This window comes from Diabrotica undecimpunctata, chromosome 1, assembly GCF_040954645.1.
Source record: "Diabrotica undecimpunctata isolate CICGRU chromosome 1, icDiaUnde3, whole genome shotgun sequence".
NCBI lineage: Eukaryota > Metazoa > Arthropoda > Insecta > Coleoptera > Chrysomelidae > Diabrotica > Diabrotica undecimpunctata.
In genome coordinates, this window is record NC_092803.1 from 71,301,196 (window position 1) to 71,320,689 (window position 19,494).

The window sequence follows — 19,494 nt, forward strand, 5'->3', positions numbered from 1 at the left end:
ACACCAATATTTCCTTAGCGCAAAACTCATTACTGAAAAAATCGAGATATCGGCAAAAAACGTCGAAATTAGAAAAGTAAACCGTTATGAATTATTTGCTAATTTATTACTAAAATTTTATGCCATGAAACACTTTATTGCTGCAACCGTTTCCCAATAATAATAGTGAGTGGACCTATCTTAGCATTATGTTGTATTACTAATTAAATTTTCTTGAATAACGTTCAACTTACTTGCTAAATCTATTCCCATCATCCTTCAACGCAATTCTTGTCACTGGCAAAATTGTGCTGACATGCTGAGTTAAAAAAATAATAAGTCATTTGATCGTCGCTTTTAGCTTGGAAAACTTTTTGCTATATTCTTTGCATATACTAAACAGTATTTTTGACATGACAACGTCTTAAATTAGGTTGTGGCTCGGAGTCATTCATGAAAAAGTGTAACGCCCGCTCACGTCTGTTACAGTGAGTCACCGAACGAGAGAGAGGCCCGCCGGACCGGCGAATGCCTTGCGTCTCTCTCTCACTCAAACATGATCGGTCCGCTGCGCGCGCAGCACTAGAGAATTAGGCGCGTTGAATCGGTGCGTGCTTCCGTGCTTGTGTCTCTGTCTTTCTCGAGCGTTCTTGGCGTTCAAGACACATTACAGCAGAAACACTTCCTTTCATTTCATATTTCTCCTATCATCGTTCTATCCTCAACAAAATCACTCAAATAGAAATTAGTTAAGTTTAAGTTTACATGTACAATGTTTTAGTAAACAAAATATATTTCTATAGTTAAAATTTGTGCAATTCTTATTTTCATTCAATTTCTTGTTCCTATTGTGCAATTTAATAATATTCATATCAATAAATATTCTACCGAGAAAAAGACGTTGTCACGTAAAATTTTCGCCCGTAAAACCGACTTTACAGGCAACCGATTTTTTTTCTCTTAAGGTACAATATCCATATAATATGGCAGCTACGAGATATATTCCATATTCTATCGTTAATTTTTTCCTAATTTAAACCAACTCTTACACTGTGTGCTACTGATGCGCTCACTTCTTTAAATTCACAAAAATTTCAAATAAATTAATTTTAAGGTAAGTACACACATGCGTTTTCCTTTAGTAATTTATTGCTACAGTTTTGAGCTTTTTATTAATTCATTTAATTGATTTAAGGTGATGTCAATAAAAAAATACATAATAGAAAACTTAGTCAAATGGTTCGTCTAATGTTGGGAAAAAACAACTTTTTTATTTGCCGTTTTACACTAAAAAGTAATAGGAATAAAGTTGTAGATAATTTAGTTTGCTACAAATATTGTCAAAAAAATGTATGGTTGCTAGTTTATGAGATACTTCGCTAATTTTATAACATGATTTGAATGTCATTTTCTTGTAACGTTACAATAAAACAGTTATAAGGCCCAAAAGACAATTTGTTCCAAAAATATTAGCTATTTTTGTTTATAACTTATTTATTTCCCATTTTATGATAGAAAGTAATAGAAATAAACTTGTAGACAATATAATTTGCTATAAATAATATTTAATATAATTTTCTGTAGGGTTGCTAGTTTACGAGAGACAACGAGAAAATCTTTTGCACCCCTTTTTCCAAGATGGCGGCCGCCAGACAAGAGTGGCAACCCTACAAACTTAAACTAAAGCTAATTCTTTTCCAAAACCTCAAAAGAATAAAATTGCGTCTTCTAAAAATTGCTCTAAATACACTAAGCCCTAAAAATGTAATATCAATAGACTATAAGTCGGTTCGCTATATTTACGCTGGTTTCGGATTAACAAAATTATGCTAATGACTCATTGATAACCAGTTACAGTAAACGACTTCCCAGAAAATTAGGTAAAAACTGCATTAATGGTCATATTTTAAAATACATTAAAATAACATTAGGGTAGGTATAAATTTGTTACAATATTGCAGTTGAATTGATTCTTTGCCAGTGTTGACATTGTATGTTTGGTGGAAATATTTAAAAATGCCTAGACGTGTGTTAGATGTAGATAGTCAAATTTATAGTGTACATAAGTATTTTACGGATGAAAAAGAAAATTGCGGTCCTTTAAAATCGGTAATGTCTGTTTAACAACGCGTATGTGATGCTCTAGGAATTAGTGAAACCAAACTAAGAGGAGTATTACAAAATCGCAATAATGAACGGCCGAAAGAAGATCACCGAAAAACTCGCCTATCATTGAAAACGAAAGATATTCCAGATGGAAAAAAATTTGAAATTCGTGATACCATTTATCGAATGCGAGTCAACAAGGAACATGTGATCTTAAATACAATTCTCTCGGAATTAAAAGATAGAAAATTTGACGAAATTGGCAGAACAAGTCTATGGGAAGTGATACATAATTTGGGTTTCAAATTTCAAAAGGAGGATAACAGAAAAGCCCTTTGTGAAAGAAGTTCTGTTGTGCATAAAAGAATTAACTTTCTAAGAAAATATTCTAAATTAAAAGAAGAAAGGGCAAATTTTATGTATTTAGACGAAACATGGATATTTTCTAGGGGTGCAACCAAGAGAATATGGCAAGATGATAACGTAAAGTCTATCAAACATACTGATGGAGAAGGGAAGCGACACATAATTTTACATGCAGGAGGGAAATCGGGTTTTATAGAAGGTGCTGATTTAATATTTTCATCTAAATCAAAATCAAGTGACTATCACGATAATATGAACACAGAAATGTTTGTAAAATGGTTACATGAAAAACTTCTCCCAGGTTTAAGTGAGCCCAGCGTAATTATTTTAGACAATGCACCTTACCATTCTGAAGTATTAAACAAAAGTTCAACGAATTCTTGGACCGTTAATAAAATTAAAGAATGGTTGACAAAGGAACATATACCATTTACACAACATATTTTAAAATCAGAATTATTACGCTTGGCAAATATCCTCGCAAAACCAAAAACCTTTGTCGTGTAGCAAAGAGCAAAACAATATTATGACAACCATATTGGGCCCAACGATTATACGACGACGCAGTTCGGGAAACTTGGCGAAAGGCACTTTCAATTGTAACTCGAGAAGTGTGGTGCAACTGTATATTCAAGTGCGAGAAACTAATAGAAGATTGGTGGACTCGTGAAAATAAAATTAACGAAATAAGTCCAATCATAATAACAATTAGTGGTAATGACAGTGATGATGATGACGAATATGATATTTTTGATGATAATGACTGATTTTCATTTTTGTTGGCAAGTTAAATTTTTTTATTTTTCATTAGAAATTCTCTCCATGGAACAAATATACATAGACCATATTTTCTGTGTGAAGTGCAATATAAAATTATTATTAGGTTTATATTAGCCACATTAGACTCCATTAATGAAGTAATTCTCCTTATTATACTGTCAATTATATAAAAGATTTTCCATTATTATTTAATTAAAAAAAGTTATGGATTATTTTTCATTTCATTTGACCAGTTGATATTTCCCCAAAGAGCAGGTAATTAAAACTGGGTAAAACTTACAATAAAATATAGGGAAACGACTATATATCCTCTGAGCAAAATCTATCAATTAAAAATGTACTGCATCATTTTTTTTTTCATTTGTCTGCTTTTAAATAACAAATAACAGCTACAGTATTTAAAATATAAGATAACATACACCTCAGGATTCTATAAAAATATGACCAATTTTCAAATTTTTTATTTTTTGTTGTTTTTTCAAATTATTAATTTGTACCATTTATTATAACCGGCTATAAATTAGGTTGACGGTTTTTAGTTATATTTTGTCAAAAACGTGACTACCGTACAAAACATAATTACCTTACCGAAGAAACAACAATTCTATTTACAAACACAGGTAACTGTTACTAAACATTTGCAAGAAGCATAACTTTTCGACACCATAGTAGCCAAAAATTCTTTTACTCATCAATTCTCACCCTTGTACCAGCCGGTATGTACGGCACTACAAAAAAAGTAATCTAAATAACGATCCGAAACTATGTGTATGAATCCGTCCTATATCAGATTACAGAAAAAGGGGTTCAAAATTTTCCAATTCAATTCCAAATCAAAGATTGTTCCTACTTATCACCATTATTTTGGCTTTACAACCCTGCGTGGGTCCTAGTCTCCTCAAGAATGTTTCTACAGTCGTCCCTATTCATTGCCTTTCTCCGCCAAGCACGTATTCCCTTATTTCTTATGTCATCATCGATGTTATCAAGGAACCTTGTTCTGGGTATTCCTCTTCTTCTCTGACTAATGGGTCTATCAAGGAGAATTTTTCTAGCTGGGTCATTTTATTCCATCCGCATTAGATATTCTATCCACCTCAGACGTCCTGACTTAATATGTTTTACGATATCAGGTTCCTGGTATATTCTATAAAGTTCGAAATTATATCGTCTTCTCCACACTCCATTGTCATTAACTGCTCTATAGATTCACCTTAGTACTTTTCTTTCATAACATCCTAACATGTTTTCATTATTTTTTGTTAGAGTCCAGGTCTCTGAACCACATGTTAGGACTTTGCGTATTATTGTTTTGTAGAGCTTTATTTTTGTATTTCTTTATATAATTATGGATTTAAGGAGGAGATTGATCCCAAAATAACATCTATTGGCCGTGCAAATTCTGCGGTTTATCTCTACGGTAGTATTATTTTCAGTGTTATGGAGCGCTCCCAGGTATACAAATTCGTTCACTGCTTCGACGACGTCGCTTTCTATATCGAGTAGCCGTAGGATTTGTGGTTACATGCTTATTTTCATATACTTCGTTTTGTTGGTGTTTTTTATTAAACCCATTTTTGTAGCTGATTCTTTTATTGCTACATACTCCTCTCATACAGCGTTTTCGGTTTGCCCAACAGTATTGATATCATTAGCGTAGGCCAGGATTTGCACTGATTTATTATATATTAAACCAGTGGTTGCGATTTGTGACATACGTATGACTTTTTCCAGAGAGAGATTAAACAGTATACAGGAGAGAGGGTCTCCCTGGCGCAGCCCATTATTTGTTTTAAAAGGTTCAGACAGTTCCTCCTAAAATCGTACTCTACATTTAACTTTTTCAAGATTAGTATTGTTAAATTTATCAAAGCATTTGGTATTCCTCGTTCTTTCATTTCTTTGAACATTTCTCTCCCATTCACAGATTCGTAGACTGCTTTAGCTGCTTAGTCTATAAATATGTGATGAGTATCCATGCGATATTCCAGTGTTTTTTTTTAATTTATTTAGGGTTACAATCTGATGAATTGTAGATTTACCACCTCTGAAACCAGCCTTGTATTTTCCTTCGTTCTTCATATGGTGCCATACGGTGACATAGTACTGTGGAAAATATTTTATACGCTGCATTTAGAAGCGTAATTCCTCTGTGGTTAGAGCATTCAAAGATATCTCTTTTTTTGTGTATATTGCAAAATATTTAAATATTCCAATTATTGTAAAGGGATTTCTGTATCCATATTTTTTTTATAAGCTACTGTAATACCATAATGGTATTATGGCCACCTTCTTTATATAGTTCAGCCGGGAGATTATCGATTCCGGGTGATTTGTGTCTAGCTAGTTTTTTATTTGCATCTTTAACTTCAAGGATCGTTGGTGATTCCTATTTCCTCTCATCTGCTCCCCTTAGATTGTCTTTTTCGTCTTCCAGGCTTTTTTCTTTTCCGTTCATATTAAAATCCTGGTTAAAGTATTCCATTCATCTACTCAATACATCTTTTCTTGTTGTTAATAGGTCGCCATTCTAACTTCTTCATTGTCTGGTAGTTGCCTTAAATTCTTTTCTATTGATGATAACTTTCCTATAAAATACTCTGAATTCTATCTCTCTGTTAAGATTTTCCATATATTTAAGTTCCGTATTTAGGTGGTTTCGTTTTTTTTTTGTACTCCCTTTTGTTCTCTTCTCTTTGTCTGGTAATTTCCTATAGGTATTCTAGTTCGTCGGGTAAGCATCTTTCTGTACATTTTTTTTTTCTTTTGTTGCATTCTTGGATTCATCGTCAAACCAATAATTTTTACGGCAGAAATTTCTGTTCCTATTTCATCTTTCACTGTTGCTTCAATCCTTTCCTTGCTGTCTTCCTTTATTCTCGTCTAGTAGAAGTCTATATCTGTCTAGCTTTTTTTATTTACATTTTGATTCCTTAACCTGTTGGTGATATTTTGCGAGTTCCGTTCTGCAATTGTCGCATCTCTCAGCTTTTGCACATTAAATTTTTTGTATCCATTTTATTTTCTTTACTGGTGTTTAAAATCCTAGCCCTCAATGTTGAGATCACTAGACAATGATCTGAGTCTATGTTTTCGCTTCTATAAGTTTTGCAGTTTATTACGTCTGCTCCATGCCTTGAACATATTGAGATTTGATTAATCTAACTCGTTGTTCTTGCATCAGGAGAGGTCCAGGTTACCTTGTGTTTCTACTACTTATACCAATATTCTTCTACGGTATTAGGTCGCAAGTCATTATTTTTAAGTTATAAATGCCTTACAAAAATGATGGACCAAAATCTCCTCCTTGAGTGGTAAGTTTACGTTACCTGTGTAGCCACCTGTACTGATAAAAATGGACAGCATAGTTTCTAAAGTTGTGATTATATATTATAGTATTGATTTATATGTAATTCATTATGGGTCAAATTACCTCTTAAAAATGTCCCATGGGATTGTAGTCTATAAATATAAATATAGTCCAAAAAATAGCGTACATGGTTTAGTTCAGTACTAGTGTGCTTGTTGTGTTAGTTTTTGATAAAAAAAATTCTTAAGCATTTAATTTTATAAATTTTTCGACTATTCAGTATTTTATTGGACTTACACTACTTGTATAACTTTTGTAAACAACAGGATTTTTATCCAGTATTTTGATTGTTGTATTATCTCGAAACATTGTAATAGGTATTTTGTCCATAATGGGTACATTTGAGGTTTAGATTTAGTACAAAAGAAGTTTTTTTTTGGGAGGTGAGAATCGTCGAAACACCTCTGGGAAGGTGTCCCAGGTGTGTTGGATTCGGACGACTACGCCTGACCGTAGTTGACTGTCTACCAACTACAGTCACACCCTTTTTCTCCAACCGACGGGCCTGAGACCGCTCTTAGCGAGCATTACCATCTGACCCGTCAGCTTTACTCATAACTCCCATCTGTTGCTCTCCGTTTGAGCTCCGTGATTGCCATAGCATCCCAGTTACGCCACCCGACCCACGCCTGCACCGGACTTGGTTTGTAAACTAAGCATCCCTGTGCAGAGCAATAGGCTGGATGAAGCGACCGCGCCGTTATTTCAACCATCTTGAACATAATGAGAAAGATCAGACAACAGGTACAAGGAACTGCAGACATTCGAATTTCATATTCATATTTTCAAAGACACACTTTATACTAGATACAAGTAGAAACAAAACAAAATGTATGTAAATTGATTTCTGTAATGTTACCAAGTTCTTTGAAAATTTATTAAAGATTTCGGCGTCAGTAGTGGAAGCTGAATAGTGGCTCATCCCAACTGACGCCAACAGATACGACACATTAAAATAAACAGTTCACCTTTGTTGCAGTCTCCTTCCTTTTTTCTACCTTGTGTTTTATAGTTTCTGTCACAAAACGAATTATAAAGTCAAAAATTCCTTTAATTTTCAATTGCTTTATTCATTAGTTCATGTGGCTCGCTTAGAGGTGACCCCAGGCCCAGCTGCAGAAGGTCCAAGCAATGCCTTGCATACAAAGCGCGGCAAAGTGCCTTGCCACATGATGCGCGTCATCCACCACTCCACATTCGGGACGCAGATCGTCCTCGGTCTTCTTTATTCTATATGTATAAGACTGAAAAGATCCATGCGACGTCATAAATTGAGTGAAGTAGTAGTACCCCACTTCGCTGAATTGATAGCGTTTTTGGTGTCCTATAAAATAAGAACTACCCATTTCTTTTTGATTGTTTTTACTGCGTTTCTTATCCAGATCGCGGCGTCTACTGCTAATCGACCGTTTGTGAATCCATATTGTTGGTTGTTTAGAGCTCTCTTATCTGCCAACACGCCTTCCAGCCTCTTCCTGACAAGATTCTCATAGAACTTGCCAAGGCAGTTCAGAAGGTACATTGACCTATATAGGATGCTGAATTGGGAAGTTTCCCAGGCTTTAGGAGCAAAATCAGATTTGCTTTCTTTAGTTCCCTGGGAAACTCTTGCTTTCGCAGTAGACAGTTATATATTTTTCTGATCAAACCTGGTTTGTCTGTTATTGCTATCTTCAGTGGCAATCCATTGGGCCGAGAGCTTTGCCTGTCTTGATTTCTTGACCAGCGGTCTTTATTTCTTCTTCTGTGACAGTAGTACAAGAGAAGTGGGACATTACTTAGTGTACATTAGTCTGCGTGACATTATAAATTTGATAATAAATTAGTAAATAAGTATTTAAGCAAAAAAGATAAATTTTATTTTATATATATATATATATATATATATATATATATATATATATATATATATATATATATATATATATATATATATATATCAAACATGTATTACTACAAACATATCTATATTTTTTCTAACAGAATAAATTAAACATGAGATTTTGCTAAGACGGACTGCATACATTTAACAAAATTGATAGCCCTCTCTTCTGCAGTTTCTCCGTTAGTCTTGCCACATTTGTCTTGAAGCTCTTTCCTACGCTCAGGGAATCCAGTCAAGGCATTGACATGTTTGTTAAACGTATCAGGTACAATGTGTCCATCGCGATCCAATACTCCCAATTTATGACTAACGCAAAGAGCTTGCTTGCCAGTTTCAGGGGTTCTTCTTTCATGTCTAATGTTATCTAATTCGTCGACAGTTGAACCGGATTCCTTTTGGCATTCTTTGACAAGTTCTTTTACTCTCTCTCGTTCAGGATTGACTGCTTCCTGCAATATAATATTGTCAAATTAATTTTCGAATAGAATAAATAAGTCGTCTAGTTCCAAAACAGGCAATTTGCAAGAAATTAAAAAAAAAATTAAAAAAATTACAAGTTAAAGATTCTTGAAAGTTTCCTTCTGATAAATGCAAAATTTTCAAACGTGGCCATTTACCATATTTAAACTATATTAAAAGATGAGGGTTAGTTCCAAAACCGGCCAATTGCGTTAATTCGGCGACTCAGTGATAGTGCGCGCCACCGACAACGTCTGTTTGATACGTTAAGTTTCACATGAAACTAGCATAGATCATTGTTTTGTTAATTTTTATGCACATATCGTTGTAAAGGTTTAATATTCTATATTTTCATTAATTTTATCTGCTTAAATAAACTTATGAATTCATTAATTCCACAAGAAGTTCATTTAACAAGAAAAAGAAAGAGAAATAGAGCAATTGGAAGAACCAGAGCAAAATACAAAAGTATGTACTAACCTAATAAAATTATTAAGCGAGCTATTAAAGTGTAATTTGTCTATTATTCTATTTGAATAGAATAATATTTTTTTTTGTGTTAAACAGTATTGTGTATCAATTTTAATTACCAATAAATTTTTTATCTACGGGTCCACTAAAAATTAATGTGTGCAGACATGACAAAAAGAAAATTTATAAATGTAACGAACTTACAAAAAGTGAAATAACGCAGTTCCATCAAAAATTTTATAGGAATGAAACAAAATCAACCCAAGATTGTTTTATTTTTAAGTATGTTGATGGAAGTTAACCTCATCGTAAACACAAGGATGTTAAAACGGTAACAACAGAATATTTTATTCCTAATAAGAGATTAAAACTGTATCGTGTATGTAGGGAAAAGTTTTTAAAGACGTTAGGTATAACTAAGCACCGTGTACAAGGAATCCTTGCCGTGTGAGGAAACATGGAAATGTTCCATTCGAAATAAGAGGAGGAAATAGGAGAACTATACATTTTGCTCAAAAATTACAAAGCGTTAAGAATTTTAGTAAAAATTTTAGGGGCATACTGTCGAAGTAAAACTGCTATTCGGATCTATTTACCAAGCTATTTGAATATTAAATCTATGTGGCGCTTATATCAAAAATAATCTACCACAGACTTGTGGGTAAAAGAAAGCTATTTTCGTAAGGTTTTTAACTGCAATTTCAATATTGGATTTGGAACTCCAAGGACAGATGCATGTTCTACCTGCATCGAATTAGTGGAAAGAATAAAAATAGAAAAGGACAAACAGAAAAAAAAGCAAATCTAATGTGTTGCAAACGTGTCCATTCTCTGAAAGCAAAAGCTTTTTATTCTGAATTAGAAAGAGACCCAATGTTAATGACATTTTTTTTATTGCCAAAAAAATCAAACTCTACTCAGGGTCCCGGATCAATCGGCATACTATGCCAGGCAGCTAAATAAGTACAATTTCACCATTGTGCAGGGCGATTCAAAAGCGTCATTGAACAAAGACAATGTGTTTATTTACACATGGAATGAAGTAGGGCATGGAAAAGGTTCAAATGAAATTGCCTCTGCCTTATTATACAAACTACAGAACACTATCTTTAATGAAGGTATAACCCGAATAAAACTAGTATCAGATGAGTGTCCAGGGCAGAACAAAAATTCAACTGTCCTCGGAATGTTAATGCTTTGGTTAAGTAGACATGCTCCTGAACACGTGAGGGAAATCCAATTAATTTTTCCTGTAGTTGCCCACAGCTTCTTGCCCCCGGATCGTGTATTCGCCAGGATAGAAAAAGTAGTGTGTTCGAAAGTCATCGCCAATCCAGAAGAATATATTGACATTTTTAAAGAGCACGGAACTGTAATAACTCTAGCCAATGAGTGCATTGTATATGACTGGAAGAAGTATTGCCATGAAATAGTCAAGCAGCCAGGGCAGTCGCACTTCAAATGTGCGCCTACAAAGAGGTTTTTTATTAACAAAAATAACAATGGCAAACATTTTGGTTCGTGGGGAAGTCGCGTATAAACATGATATGGGAAACTACAAAAGCAATTTAACGAGAAGGAAGAACCTAGGGAAAATGCCGACGGAGACAATACAGCCAGGAATGGTAAACATCAACCCATTAAAGCTTAATGACGTACAAAAGTTGCTAAGAAAACATTATGGTGAAGAATGGGCTAATTTTGAACAACTTTCCTATTATCGTAAGCTATTAAGGAATGATAACCAGTCTGAACACGCTGTGTATAACGATGATGTGAGTTATTGTACGCAAGAGATGACAATGGATAATATTGACGAAAATTACAGCCACGTGTAAATTTTTCTTATTTTATTCATTTTTGAAAAGTGTGTTGTAAGTTTTAATTTTATTTTTTGTTCGATTCATTCTTTAATAAAAATATACTATAAGAATTATGATTTTATTGATGTTTAAAAATATATGAACACAAATTTCAGGCACAATGAAATGAGTAATGACGTTTTATTACAATGGGTGATCTAGCTAGTTTGTTTCAAAAACGGACATGTTCAGAAGTTTCAAAAACGGCTAAGTTGATTTGTAAGTTCCAAAACCGGCCATATTGAAAACATATTTAATTTTATTTAATAACTGAGCTAATTAAATCCAAAATAACAAGTTGCAATTTGATATATTACCTAATAGATAGCCCATGGTTAAGTATGAACTTTTTTTTCGGGAAGCTTAATAAAAAAATTAGTTTTCTTCATTTTGTGAAAATTGCACTTTTTGCAAATGGCCGGTTTTGGAATTAGACAACTCAAATCATAGATAAAAATTACACAAAAAAATTTCTTTCAAATATAAAATCGGACGATAAAAAAAGGCTATAGTGGGATAAGATGGTAAAATCTGCGCTCTGCTGGATTTATATTTGGAGTTAGGCACTTAAAAGTATATACTTAGAAACCCATTTAGCCAAATGTTTAGCTTACGAGCTCTGGTGTCGTCTATCGCAAAAAAAATTGTGTTTTTCTAATAATTTTCCTGAGCGATTATTTTCTATTAAAAATCTAAAAAATTCGCGAGCATAAATTTTAATGCCCAAAAATTCTTTGATTTTTTTCAGATCTTTAATATCTGAAATTATAGTTTTTGGTACATTTTTTCCAGATTTTGGAATGCCGGGGTTAGATTTTTCATTTTGTCTTCACAAATCCTCAAAATTCGAGAAAATCCATTTTTTTATATGTGTTAAGCATATAACCTTAATTTAAATATGAAAAATATTCATTTTGTTTCTCTTCCTCCTTTATTTAAGTGGTAATTATCATTTAACTATTTTCATGCCCAAAAATACTCTGATTTTTTTCAGATTTTTCGGATTAAAATTGAGCTAAGGAAAAATATTTAAATTCTTCAAAGAATTTTCAGGCTTTGTAGGTAATTTTTGACAAATTAAATTGTCATGTTTTGAGTACATGACCTCATTAAATGTGACTTCCACTTTATTCGAGTGATTATCATTTAAATATTTTCATGCCCAAAAACACTCTTATATTTGAATTTTGCAAAGATTTTTTAAGTTATGTAAGTAAATTTTGACAAACTTCTAAATAATTATTTTTCGTATATTTTTTCCGGTTTTTGAAATGGCGGAGTTAGATTTTCAATTTCCGCTCCGGAAAATCCTTAGAATTTGAAAAAAAAAACCTTTAGGGGTAGTTTTCACCCCTTAAAAACAAAAAGCGCACCTATAATGTATATAACTTTTGAAGTGGAGGGTAAGATAAGCTTAATTTGAAATTTTCAAAGAAATCGATGCAGTTATAAAAAATTCGGAGGTATTACCATATTTTAAACCTCAGTAACTGGATTAACTTAAACATAGGTCCTCTGAATTTGAAAAAACTGCATTTTCGGTGATTTTTACATATTTTAAGAACATAACCTCATTTATTTGTGACAAATAACGATTTTTGTTTCCCACTTCCCCCTCTTTATGCAAGTCGTGAGTATCATTTAACTATTATTATTTATGAACTAAGGTAATAGAATAAATTTATTTAATTTCATATTTGATCTTTTTTTTAATTAAAAATTACAATAATATTTTTTTAATAGCCTTCGTCACTATCTTCCTTTATTACGGGTTCATTATATGATGTGATAAATAAATAAATAGGTCTGAAAGTATTTTTGCTTGTCCAATAATTTTTAACTTTACCCTGAATTGCAAGAATAAAAAATAATTGTGGATGTGTTCTAACAGGAATCTACAGTTCTTAATACATTGGCACAGTCACAATCATCGCCCAGAATACCGCCGTACACGAATTAGTTTTGGATTCGACATATCATTTCTAGTTACACTGTACAAACTTTCTTGCGGTATTGTTTGTCTTAGGTCAAGCCTTGCTGCTGCATTGTGATTTGTGTATACTATCCAACGGTTTCAATGAAGTGTTGGACGAAGATTCGTAGGCAATGGAAGCATAATCTATTTTATACTATCATAATCAGAGCCTCAATTTCTGTTAGATAATATTTTAATATAATAAAATCGTTTAAGCTTTTTTCCAAGATAGCTTTTAATCCAACCACAACACTATACATTTTACGTGTGTCTTAAACATGAGCTCTGAGTTGAAGCATAATTATGAGAAACAACCATTTATTCTCTGATAAATACAGAAAATTTAAATTCCTCGCCATAGAAGCATTCTTCTAATTTCAAGGGTTTTGTAAATTTTTAATTATATCATCTAACGCGATTAAGAATAACGCCAGGCTAATTATAGAACGTTGAGGAGTCCCGATTTCTTCAATATGTTCTTGAGAATGTAAACTTAAAACTCTTACCCTTACATGCTTTATGTCGTAAAAGTTAGAACATTCTAAACAGTTCCATTGGATATTCCAAAAGTATAGATTTTTTCTAAATTTTGCCTCCAACACGTGTTGAATGGTTTCTTTAAATCAAAAAATATTGCTATACAATAATATTGTTGTAGTTCTAGAAATTAGTGAATATCGATTTTTAAATCTAATATAATTATTATCTATGCCTAATAGACATTATCGTTAAACATTTTGATCATTTATAAATATATTAGAACTTTCAAGTATCCAGGTGACCTGATACTAAATATCAGATCTTGAATTTTCTAAATTTTAGTTACAATTACATGAAGTAGAGTTAAAAACTAGTACTGGTCAAAGTTCAATAATGTAAATGTATGAAAACTTGCTTTAAATGAAAATAAGAAATTAATTTGTAAAATCTATCAACTATTGCTACCAAAATATATATTCAAAGGAAAAACACGCTTCATTTTATATGTGGAACCCTAAATAAAAAACAAAGATCGAGGTTTCCTCGAACGGTTTACTGGACCTAAATTCTGTTTAAACAAACGATGATATTCTAAAAGTAGTAAAAGTAGAATTGGATGGTCTAATAATCGAAAGAATTATTCAAACGGTATACAGGGATGAATATCCAGCACTGGAAGAGGGCAATAAAGACTTATAACTTAGTACCCTAAAAAAAAATTAAATCAGAATCCATAATAGCGAGGAAAAGGAATTACAGAATACACTACAGCACGTTACACAAGAACTACGGAGTTGACAATAGATTTCTTTCTGTCGTGTAAAGAGGACTATAATAAAAGAAATAAGGGATATGTACGAGGTCATTTTCCAGAAAATGGAGTTTGAAGTATTGTTAGATACTACCCAAAAGCTGTAACAAAGCTGATTATAGCATAATTCTCAAGAAAGTGAAAAAGAATCACGATGGATAAGAGGCTACGTAATAAGATAAATAGAAAAAAGACCAGATACTACCAATTAAGTAGCTCGGAGAAGAAAAAACTTTGATTATTAGAATAATAAGCGACCTTGGCGTAGCTGTAAAACAGGAGACAATTTTAGAAACTAAAAAAAAACAAAAATAAGAAAAAATTTTAAAATGAATTAAGCAAGGTTGATTAGAAAAAAGTCGTCACCATTGCAGTCCTAGTTAAATACGCTGGTCATATACACGAGAGACAACATTGAGAGTTGATGTTGCCTACTACATAATAACAAAAATAAGATCCCAAAAGGCTGAAAATACTCACAAAAAACGACACGAAATTTCCTCAACTATGACAAAAAACCGTTATAAAACGATCTACACAATAGAGATAGGTGCTTATAAGGCAACGGCCCATCTCTAAAGATGATGTTTTAGGAGAGAAATACATTCTGCAAAGCAAAAAGAAAAAGGAAGGAAATAACAGGCAAAGATCTTTAGTATAATTAAAAACAAAGAAACTATACTTATTCCGGAGGCAGTCTACATTCCACATAAAAAAGCAAAGAAATTTCACAATATAAAGAACAAGTAGTACCAGATGGACAGCAATAACTTAAAATTTTCATTCTGGAAATCACCTAGAAAAATTGAAAGAGTCTTCTACAAATGGATCGACACGCTAAACCAAATAGTAAGTCAATTTTAATATAATTATTAACTCAACTATCTAATAACACGATCATCTTGAGATAAAGTTACATAAAAATGTTCTTATTCAGAATAAGGCAAAAAATCCAAAAAATAATTTGTCCGATTTGTTTAAAAAAATTACAAACCAGCCTAGGAGTTTGACTATGCAAAAAAAAATGTAGATTCTGAGAGAAAACATAAAGGAACCACTATCTATAGGTATGCTCTTAACTGCTGCGCCCTAAGAAACTCCAGAGCAGCTTACATGAAGCGTATTAGAAAAAAGAAATTTTCCCCAAAATTTCTAAAACTCTATTCTATTTTATTTTATTTTATTCTAAAATAGACAAAAAACCCATTACTGTTTCCAGAGAAACTAAAATTTTTGCTTTAAACTTGGCTTTCTCTTTGGTTAAAAATACCTAATTCATTTCTATAGTTCATATACAAACAATGAAAAAATTATAATTAGTATGGGCTTTCTAATTCTATATAAAAAAAAATTACCTGCGATTGTTTTACAAATTCAGTTATTGACAAGCAAAACTTTCTGTTAATATAATCTTATCGTAATATAATACATAAATTTTGATTACCAGGATGTACTGAAAATTTATTTACATAGTCTATGTATTTATTTCTATTTTTCTTTTCAGACAAAAATCAAATCACCGACCAACAGAAATCGCAAACACTCCGTATATTATCCTGTTCAGCATTAGTTTTAGAAAGTGATTTTTTTTCGGATGTGAATTTTATACGTTCAAAGACATTCCCAAAAAATAAGAAGACAATATATTGGTTTTTCTAACGGTTTAGTTTTAAATAGACATTTTTGTAAACAGTTTTACCTTAAACTTTCTATTGTATGGATTACCATGAATTATACAATAGGGTAAGTTTGTAAATAATTTGTGAAAGGTAATTATCCTTTTTGTTTAGTTAGCTTTTTTTTGAAGAAAGTAAAATTTGTTTGAATGGAGATACGTTCTAATTGGTTCACGGAAAAAGAGGAGGGAGATGGAAGGATTTTGGATAGAGTTTTGCAAGAGAGAGGAAGGCATTGTGAATTGAACATAGGGTGAGTATACTATAGTTTTTTTTTCTGGAGACGACGTTGCTAACGACAGAAGAAATAAATGACAAAAGCAATAAACAGATGTATATATTTATACCGATCCAGATATTGTGAAATTCGTCAAAGTGCAGAGACTTAGATGGGCTGGACACATTGCTAGGATGTAAGATCACGAATACACGAAGAGGTTAACATTTTCAAAACCAGAGGGCACAAGAAGCAGAGGACGACCACGAATGAGATGGATTGATGATGTGGAAGAAGACCTACAGTGGGGGTTAGAAGATGGAGGGAAGTTGCCAGGAATCGACAGGAGTGGCGACTTCTTTGTGAGCAGGCCAAGATCCACAACGGATTGTCGAGCCACTTATGATGATGATGATATATTTATAAGGCACAATCAAAGGAGAGAGAGGTGAAGTCAATAATTTTGGGAACAAAAGGTTAGTTTCGTCATTTCTAGAAACAGAGACTTTCAATCACGACCACCTATTTAAATTAGAGTTATTCGTTTTTTGTTGGTTTTATCGAGAATTATAATACGTGATAATTTATCGGGAGTCACTAAAATTAAGAAATTTTAGATTTGCATATAAGTTTCATTAATTTGTATTGATAATTTTTTTCCTCTAGCAAAAAATGCTTTGAAGCCACGTTTTGTTTTTAATACGTAAAAGAGCCCTGAGATATCATATTAATTTGTTAAAAAAATAAATATTATAAACATACAATTTGAGCAAATCACAACAATATGTACATATATATATATATATATACTAAATTTTCTGCGGGGAATAAAAAACAATGACAGCTTCTGTAATCACTAAGATGCTATCAGAAAAAAAGAAGAAAAGGCGAACATAATAAGATACAACAGTAAACATTGTTAATATTAAATAAAAGATAAATAAAGAAAATAATGATTATGCTGAACGTACCTGGCAGTTAAAGGGTTATTAGAGCAAATGTTTTAACACATAACTGCAGATTGTCAAGCTCTTGGATGTAGCAAAAGAAGAAAGTTAACGAAGACACTGTTAAACAAGACATGCCTATAAGCTGGATTTAACTTGTTATGACCCAAGGTACGAACTAATGTAGACAAGTAGTTACTAAAGCCAATTTTGCATAGACATAAAATCAAATAGAACGATAATAATATTTAAGTCAGTATAACGTAAATTAGCTCAAATTTAGAGAAAACTTATTAAACTATTTACTACGAAGGTACAAAATATGGTTTTGAATATATAGTAGATATAGGTACAAAATATTTTTAGCCATAATTCTATCTAAAATCAAGTCTTACCGCTGATAAATACATCAAGGCAATAATAAAAACACACAAGTATTTCATTTTGGTTTAGTTTGTTTGGTTAGAACACAATAATTTTTTCTTTTACATTTCCTTTTTATAGCTATTTTGGAAGAATAATTAGTATCAGGACCGGATTTTTATTATAAATTTTTAAGATTATTTCGAAAACAGTCTTTTTTAATTTTTTTATATGTAAACTGTCTAAAAAATACCTAATAGACTTTAAATCCTTAGACCTTTTTTAGTTTACCCTACGTTTTGAACATCTCGAACGTTTTGAAAAATCTGATTACAATGTAAAATAACAATAAATGCCGTAACATCTAGTTACCATATTAATTAAACTTTCTTTAGTTTTAAATTTGTCTTGACAAATCTCGAAAGCAAATAATTTGCTTTTTTCTAGAATGTTCAGTTCTGACGTATGTGAAGATAGTAAAGATATAGATAGAGATATTATCCAGATTTAGCAATACGGCTCACACTCCCCCTAAAGAGGAAAACTCACTCATCCCAGATACGTACCGTATCAAAAGGATTGAGCTCTGGGATTCTTTCCGAGTTATCGAACCCTAGGTGACTTGGTATGCTGGAGTATCTCCGAAAAATTTTCGTACACATCGGGACGTCGCGAGGAGTACAGCTTTCTGCATGGCTTTATAAAGATGTTTATTGAGACCCAGCTGTTTCATGTTTGCAAGGAGATTTTTTGAATAACATGAGTAGTCGATAGAATAATAGGTACTGTCTGAATACTTTCCATTCTCCATTGTTTCCTGATTTGTATTTCTAGATCTCTATACTTGGCGATCTTTTCGTTGTATTTAACAAGCAAATTATTGCTGTTTATATACTTGGATTTCTGGGTACTCCCTGCAAAATTCGGGATAGAGTTGTTGTCGATAGCCGATCGTTTCTTGACCGAGGTTTGTCACCTTATAATAAAAGCGCAAAATATTTTTATTTATGGACACAGTCCATTTTATGCGCTGCCTCGGTCGTCCCGTTGAGTAAGAGCTGCCTAATGTTCCAGCGCAGCACCTTCAGCGAGTGGAACATTTGTTGTTGTTTGGCTCATTTGATGTTTTTCTTGTTGGTGGGATGTAGCTGATTGTATGACAGGGGCCGCCTCCTCAACACCCTGCCACCGACGTCCCGCATGCTGTCACGTTCAGCATGGCGGCTCCAGACGTTCCCTGGTGATACCCAGGCAGCGACCCTTAACCTTAATTATTATAATCCACTTTCATGGGTGTGCATTTTATACCTACTGCCAGGTATGAGTTTTTGTTCAACGGCAGGTATCCCTGCTACCCTCTGGGTATTGGTTCTAAGAATACTCAGAGAGCATCCCAATGCATAGCAAAACAAACCGATGGGATTGTATTATGATAATACAACAAATTATTGGAAATGCAATATAATCTAAATACATCTGGTGATTCTTTCAAAACTTACCAATGCTTTTACTTTTATTACTTTACAACCTTTTATTACAACTAATTTTATCGTTTTCGAGTTTGTCTAGCTTGAATATTTGAAAAGTACGCAATGAAATTGAGGATTTCATATTTTATCATCCAATCTATCATATTCGTTCATAATATTGTCATATATAGTCAAAAACCGGGTTAGATAGAATTGCTAACAGAAATAAAAACGTTAAAAATAGAACATCTGTTAAACTTTATGGCAAATAGTCAAAG

General features: G+C 32.6%; 1 protein-coding gene across 1 annotated transcript; it reads right to left on the reverse strand.

Annotated features, from left to right (window-relative positions):
* Positions 1-8,551: 8,551 nt before the first annotated feature.
* On the reverse strand, positions 8,552-17,868 carry LOC140439194 (uncharacterized). Its single transcript, XM_072528945.1, has 2 exons — positions 17,780-17,868; positions 8,552-8,935 (listed from the first exon to the last, which is right to left on the reverse strand). Exons 1-2 carry the CDS (start codon positions 17,825-17,827, stop codon positions 8,591-8,593), a joined length of 393 nt encoding a protein of 130 aa, XP_072385046.1. The 5' UTR covers positions 17,828-17,868; the 3' UTR covers positions 8,552-8,590.
* Positions 17,869-19,494: the final 1,626 nt, after the last annotated feature.

Bases quoted from the DNA above. Each gene is read 5' to 3' on its own strand.
- LOC140439194 (XM_072528945.1), bottom strand. From the start codon at position 17,827: ATGAAATACTTGTGTGTTTTTATTATTGCCTTGATGTATTTATCAGCG. The intron at 8,936-17,779 runs GTAAGACTTGAT...ATTATATTGCAG, and splicing joins CCTTGATGTATTTATCAGCG to GAAGCAGTCAATCCTGAACG.